A 7,685-nucleotide genomic window follows, 5' to 3' on the forward strand; every position below is an offset into this window, starting at 1 on the left:
AAGACATCTTCAACAAGCCAGCTTCCCCTTGGCGTGTTTTCGAACCTGGCCACGGGTCAGCTCCCGTCCCATCCTGGTCGTACGATGGGACGAGTCTTCAATCAAGAGATGAGCAAGGCAACGATGCCCCTCCCATGCCTCTGGTCAGCCGAGGCGTGGCAACAGTACCTCACCTACCGGCTGACTAGGGCCGGCGTGGCTACAGTGCACCCGTCGTCACTGCTGACGCCGGCAAGCGGCGACCTGACGAAGCGCCACTGTAGCAGACTCGACCCGGCCACTTCGTGACGATCGACAAGACAGCAAACAGTGCCCCTACACCCGGCGGGTCCCATGCCCGGAGAACCCGACGAGCCCTGTCACCCGGCGGGTCCCAGCACTGGCTTTCCGGATGATGACAACCCGGCCCCACAGCCTTGTAACATTACCATTGTACCCCTGGGGGGTTGACCTATAAAACCCGCCAGGAACCCTCCATGCACGGGGGTGAAGAGATCCGATCAGTAGAACACACACACACGGAGAGGGAGCAGCCTAAGCCTTGGCCTACCTTCCTTCCTCCCCGATACAGCTCAAGGAGCAACTCTGTACTATCACACATAAACCACACTCGGCAGGACTAGGGGTATTATCTCTCCGGAGAGCCCCGAACCTGGGTATGTCTTGTGTCCCGCGCTCGCTCATGCAGACCTCGCCTCTAGAGCCCACCAGTGCCCTCGAGCCTCCTCCTCTCTTTAGTCATCCCTTGGCATCTGCCGTGCGCCCACCACGACACAGCGGTACCATCGTCGTTGTTTCATATCTAAATTAGGCCAAGTAGCAAACGATGACCTCGCACCGTCGTCGTCGTCCATACCGTCATAGTCGCCTCTGTCTGAGCCATCGTCGTCGTCGCCACACCGCTTGAGGAAGGCGTCGTGGCGTCCCTTACATGGCGTGCTTGCGGTGCAGACGCTCCGCTTCCTCCACCTTGCATCGCCTCTCACCGACTTGTTGACGGACCGTGCGCTCAAACTCGACCATCCCAACTTGGACGGGCTCGGCGTTGAAACGGTCTCGGCGCCACAATGGTCTTAGACGGATCAAGAGCCCAAGCCTCCGCAAGCACGTAGTCCACGAGCACCCAGGTCGGCAGTAACTAGATTTTGGCGAACGCTGTCGAGCATTGCGCCCGGCCGCTCCCAGCGCGCCTCCACCTCAAAGAGACATTTATTGCGTTGCGTGAACCGCGGCCTTAGAGGTAGTGGACATGGCTCTGCGATAGCGGAGCCACCTCATACTTAACGGGCGGCGGGGGCGGTCGACCATGAGGCCGGACGCAACAAGCGCGAGCGTGTAAGGTGGTTGGGAGCACTCTGTCGAGAGGAAGAGGTTGAGGAGGCTGGGAGCGTGGGGTTCCTCTTCACTGGGGAATTTAGTGAGGCTGACATGTGGGTCCCATCGGTCATAAAAAGGGGCAAATTTAATTGTCCAAATAACATGCACCTGATGAGCGGGCTCCAATAGTAATAAAATAATTTTAATTTAATCAAACCAGTCATCAGTGTATTTTTGAAACGAAAAAGCAACTTTGTGGTAGTTTTCGGCGAATTTTAAAAATAGATAGTTTTTTGGAATCCTTTTGCCGTAATACTGATAGATTATCTTTTATGCTATATACTCTCCCCTCCCTGACTCCACCATGCCACCTCAATATTCATTTGTGAAAAAGATCACTTGCATATTCCTTAATTCAGTGTTATAGACTCCACATAAACTTATGTTTGTTGCAAAAGCAATAATGCAATTTCTACGAAGCTTAATAGGGAGTACTAATATATTTTTTCTCATAAAACAACATCTAGGGGTATCTATGATCATCTATGTTCACCGAACAATTATTAGCCAATGGACAGATGCATAATCAAATTGAATTATCTAAAATGAACTGTGCATATCTTGCTACCCATACTTTTGTGGTCATGGATATGAAATTTTAGCACCATTATCATAAAAAAAACACGCTCAATTTCTTTTGTTGTGGCTATAAAACTTGCCACGGTTAACAGGTGTGCCAGTACTTCTGAAGTGATGATGGAGGTACACAGATTAGTTCGTTACTGCTATCCCAAATGCAAAACTGTACAAAATACTGTCGTCTCAAGTCACAAAGTTCTGAATTCTTCAGTTCAGTGCGGATATTTCACATTCCATTTGAAGTCCAAACCCTACAAGCACAACAGTCGGTAGATAAAAAATTACCAGTCCATGATACTGGCTCACCAAGTCAACAACTACAGGCAGCAGACCATTGCTTGAATAGATTCACTAACAGTCCATAAAATTCAGAGTTGTAACTTATGTTCGATAAACAGCAAGAGTACTCCAGTAACCAAATTTGCTTATAGGAACCAACTTCTAGATGATACCGATGCTGCAAATTACAGCAATTGTCAAACTTGACATTTTAATAGTGTCAACAAGGTGCTGCAAACATGCTGGCTAGATGATGATACTAATTGAAAAGCAATGCTAACTTCTAGCATTACAAACCAAAAGCACAAGCAAGGCAAAATCATGGCGTTGGTGTTGCTCATCATTACCTTGACATGAACACAGCGGTACTCATAAACTCATAACCTGAAGTGGTGCAACCAACCCAATAAGTTTCAGAGAACTGAAGCCTAACACTAACAAAACCAATGTTCAGTCCCGTGGCACAGTTCGGTTCAGAAGGAACAGAAAAGCAACAGCAGTCAGATCATAAGCGACGTTACTAAATCTCAGCTTGCAAAAGCGGCACCATAGATTCATAATTCTGTTCTTACAGCGAACGAAGCATCGGCAAACATTCAGCAACTCCCATCAAGCACTAGCACTACTTCTACTTGGTGATAACCAGGGCGAACAGCTATTTAGATACAGGCAATGGAATCTAAGAGGAGGTGAACTTGGTGACTGCCTTGGTGCCCTCGGAGACGGCGTGCTTGGCGAGCTCCCCGGGGAGGACGAGGCGGACGGAGGTCTGGATCTCCCGGGAGGTGATGGTGGGCTTCTTGTTGTAGCGGGCGAGCTTGGCGGCCTCGCCGGCGAGCTTCTCGAAGATGTCGTTGATGAAGGAGTTCATGATGGACATGGCCTTGGAGGAGATGCCGATGTCGGGGTGCACCTGCTTCAGCACCTTGAAGATGTAGATCTTGTAGGTCTCCACGCTCTTCTTGCCCTTCTTCCGGCCCCTCTTCTCGCCGCCGCCCTCCTTGGAGGCGGTCTTCTTGCCCGCCGGCAGCCGCTTCTCGGCCTTGGGCTTCTTCCCGGCAGGGGTCTTCTCGGCCTTCTCCGCCGCGGGCTCCTCCTCCGCGGGCTTCTTCGCCGCCGGCTTCTTCTCCGCCTTGGGGGCCATCGCTGCTCCGGGAAGATGGGTGGGGATTGGGGGCTACGGTGGAGAGTTGTGTCAGGGGAAGGTGGGTGGCGGATATGGAATTGGGGAAAGACGGAGCACGGTGCTGGGTTTATAGTGGGAGAGAGGTCACCGCTGATTGGTGGATTCGTGGGTGCCGCGGATCCGTGACATGGCATCGTATGAACCGTTCGTTCGATATTGCTTGCAACGATCCAGATTTGCTGCGGTGGGTATATAGCTTTTTTTAGGCTGGTCATAGTGGGGGAAACTTAAACTAGTGTCATACCCTCATAGTGCAAAGTATTTTAGTAGTAGTGTCATAGTTTGTTTCATTTATTGCCTTATAGACTCATTTTATCTCGGAAAACGCTATATGACAGTAACATATTATGTTACTTCAAGCACCTCTCTCCTCATTAAATACTTACCACATAAACAAAATTGTTTTGGGATGTGTTAAGTTTTATCTAAGTTACCCCCACTATGATTAGCCTTAGGGGTTTGCATATATAGCTGTTGTGGGGAAAAAACGTGTACGGCATTTTTTGTTTTGTTTTGTTTTGTTTTGAAAAAAGACAAGCAAAGGATATCAGAACGGCAGAATAGAATTTCGGAGAATGGATGGGTCGGATGATATATTTTTCCATATACGCATACTCATGTTATTTAGATGTATTTTTTATTTGAATTTTATGCATGTGAGTACTGTTTTTAAATATAATTTTTAAAGTATTTTATCTAAAATGACAAAAGGAGTTTGTGGCACAAAATTGAAAAAACCGTGGGGACACCCTGAACTCCATGACGGACGAACTTGTGTGCTTGTACCCTGGTAAGCGTGGGCAATGCATGGTTGGCCGTATCCATGGCTTCTGAAGTTTTACACACATACACATCACATCCTTGTGTGCTTGTATAATTTTTTTTAGATTTTTCTGAAGCTAAAATGTTTGAAATTTGTTTTTTTTTAAAAAAATCCAGCCTCTATGAAGGCTGAGTTCCAAAGTGTCGTTCTCAATTAGCTGTTGGCTATATGATATTGCCACATCATCTATAACAAACCTTATAGCCGACAAAAATATAATAGTCAGATGTAAGGGCATTTTCAACACCGATCCTCAAACCGTCCGTATACATTCGGACCGTGCAGTTCAGACTGTGGAAACCATCCAACGCGGGCCTGTATTGCTCCGCTGAGCGGTCTGACGTGTTTTCTCTCACATATTGGAGAGAAAAGGGGTTGCAGGAGTCCGAAGTACAACCACGTAGGACCCCCCCTCCCCCTTGCTTTGCATCCGCCCCTCCACCTTCGCCGATGTACGTCTCCGGCTGCCAAAGAGGCATTGCCGGACTTCCACAGCCGACACTGACGTGCCTGCTCCCCTTTACAACAATGTTGTCCACCCCGGAGCCGTTTGTACCCTGGTACACTTTGCCCTCCCCTGTCGATGACCTCCATGACGGACACCACGCTCGGCTCGGCAGGTGTTTGGTTAAATGCCACTGAGCTTTTTTTCGAATGCTATGTCGTTTTTTAGAGTATGAAGGATGGCGAGCTACTCGACCATGAAGGATGAGTTGTTGTGCGATGCGTGGTTGGCCGTATCCATGGCTTTTGTAGGCAGGAGCAAAGGGGGGGACCTTCTGGCAGCAAGTGCATGAATCATTTCACGCACGAAAGCATATTGCGCCCTACGACATGTACGCCATTTAATAACACAATGTGAGGTCATTATCGTATCGCCAGTATACTATCCAGACCAGCGTCACCAAGTTTTGTAACGTGGTTCGTCAGCTGGAGATAAGGTGGCCACTGCACGCGGATGTGGACGAGGTCGTAAGTTTTGCTTCCCCTTGCTCAACTTGTTGATGGATTCATTCACTCAATGTTGGTCTACACATTATCACTACTAGGGAAAAGCTTATAAGCAGACGCTTACTAGTAGCGAGGGTTTATACCCCTCGCTAGAATTGTATTAACCGAAAACCTTAATACATGTGTGAATACATAGACAAAACACCGAGTCCCTAGCGAGCCTCTACTTGACTAGTTCGTTGATCAAAGATAGTTAAGGTTTTCTAACCATGGACATGAATTGTCATTTGATAATGGGATGATGTGATGGACACGACTCATCTGTTAGCTTACATATTGATTGTTTAGTTTTATTGTTATTGCTTTCTTCATGTCGAATACATATTCCTTCGACTATGAGATTATGCAACTCCCGGATACCGGAGGAATACCTTGTGTGCTATCAAACGTCACAACGTAACTGGGTGATTATAAAGATGCTCTACAGGTATCTCCGAAGGTGTTTGTTGGGTTGGCATAGATCGAGATTAGGATTTGTCACTCCGAGTATCGGAGAGGTATCTCCGGGCCCTCTCGGTAATGCACAACATAATAAGCCTTGCAATCAATGTGACTAATGAGTTAGTTGTGGGATGATGTATTATGGAACGAGTAAAGAGACTTGCCGGTAATGAGGTTGAACTAGGTATGAAGATACCGACGATCAAATCTCGGGCAAGTAACATACCGATGACAAAGTGAATAACGTATGTTGTCATTAAGGTACGACCGATAAAGATCTTCATAGAATATGTGGGAACCAATATGAGCATCCAGGTTCCGCTGTTGGTTATTGACCGGAGAGGTGTCTCGGTCATGTCTACATAGTCTCGAACCCGTAGAGTCCGCACGCTTAACGTTCGTTGATGGTTTTGTATTATATGAGTTATGTGATTTGGTGACCGGATGTTGTTCGGAGTCCCGGATGAGATCACGGACATGACGAGGAGTCTCGAAATGGTCGATAGGTAAAGATTCATATATTGGACGATGATATTCGGACACCGAAAGTGTTCCGAGGGTACCAGGTACATATCGGGTCACCGGAAGGGGTTCCGGGCATCCCCCCGGCAACTACATGGGCCTAAAGGGACAAGAAGGGGACATACCAGCCCCTAGGGGCTGGTGCGCCCCATGTAGGCCAAAATAAGGGGGAAGGAAAAAGGGGAAGAGAGAAAGGAAGGGGAGCAATTCGGCCTCCCCCTTCCTTCTCTCCTCCCTCCTCCTTCCTTCCCCCTCCGAATGAATATGGAAGGGGGAGGCCGAATTGGGAGGCGCCCAAGTAGGATTCCTCCTACTTGGGGCGCCCCCTTGGCTGCCTCTCCTCCCCTCCAACATATATATATGAGGGGGGCACCGCTAGAACACACAACAACGATTGTTAGCCGTGTGTGACGCCCCCCTCCACAGCTTACGCCTCCGGTCATATTATTGTTGGGGTACGTAGTAATTTCAAAATTTTCCTACGCACACACAGGATCATGGTGATGCATAGCAACGAGAGGGGCGAGTGTTGTCTACGTACCATCGTAGACCGTTCGCGGAAGCGTTATATCAATGCGGTTGATGTAGTCGTACGTCTTCACGATCCGACCGATCCAAGTGCCGAAAGCACGACACCTCCGAGTTCTGCACACGTTCGGCTCGGTGACGTCCTCGCCTTCTCGATCCAGCAAGAGGGGAGAAGTAGTAGATGAGTTCCGGCAGCACGACGGCATGGTGACGGTGTTGGTGAAGAACAATCTCTGCAGGGCTTCACCTAAGCTCTATGAAAACTATGACGGAGGATAAACTAGAGGGGACAGGGTTGCCGGCACACGGCTTGGTGTTTCTTGATGTGTCTTGGGTGCTAGCCCTACCCCTCTATTTATATGTTGAGACTTAGGGTCGAAACTTGGAGTAAAAGCCTCCACAAAGTCGGTTTCACCCGAAAGGCAAGAGTCCTTCTCAGACTCCAGGGCCAGACGCCAGGGTTCCCGGCGTCTGGACCCAGACGCCAGGGACCCTGGCGTCTGGCCCCTGGACTCCGCAAAACTTCCTTTGCGCTTTCCAGAAACCTAGTGGGCTTTCCCCTTTGGCCCAAATAAAGTGTTCTCGCACCCAAACATTTCGGGAAACATCCGGAACCCCTTCCGGTGAATTCCGGAACCCCTTCCGGAGTCCAAACACTATTATCCCATATATCAATCTTTATCTCCAGACCATTCCGGAGTTCCTCGTCATGTCCGTGATCTTATCCGGAACTCCGAACAACATTCGGTCACCAACATACATAACTCATAGTACTATACCATCAACGAACGTTAAGCGTGCGGTCCCTACGGGTTCGAGAACTATGTAGACATGACCGAGACACCTCTCTGGTCAATAACCAATAGCGGGACCTGGATGCCCATATTGTCTCCTACATATTCTACGAAGATCTTTATCGGTCAGACCGCATAACAACAT

General features: G+C 48.6%; 1 protein-coding gene across 1 annotated transcript; it reads right to left on the reverse strand.

Moving 5' to 3' along the window:
- Positions 1–2,762: 2,762 nt before the first annotated feature.
- Positions 2,763–3,455, reverse strand: LOC125552699 (histone H2B.1-like). Its single transcript, XM_048716350.1, has one exon. The coding sequence runs from the start codon at positions 3,377–3,379 to the stop codon at positions 2,915–2,917; it is 465 nt and encodes a 154-aa protein (XP_048572307.1). The 5' UTR covers positions 3,380–3,455; the 3' UTR covers positions 2,763–2,914.
- Between the last annotated feature and the right edge of the window lie 4,230 nt (positions 3,456–7,685).

Source organism: Triticum urartu, chromosome 4, assembly GCF_003073215.2.
Source record: "Triticum urartu cultivar G1812 chromosome 4, Tu2.1, whole genome shotgun sequence".
NCBI classification, from domain to species: domain Eukaryota; kingdom Viridiplantae; phylum Streptophyta; class Magnoliopsida; order Poales; family Poaceae; genus Triticum; species Triticum urartu.

What these genes read in the sequence shown, in the direction of transcription:
- LOC125552699 (XM_048716350.1), bottom strand. Translation starts at nt 3,379, where the DNA reads ATGGCCCCCAAGGCGGAGAAGAAGCCGGCGGCGAAGAAGCCCGCGGAG.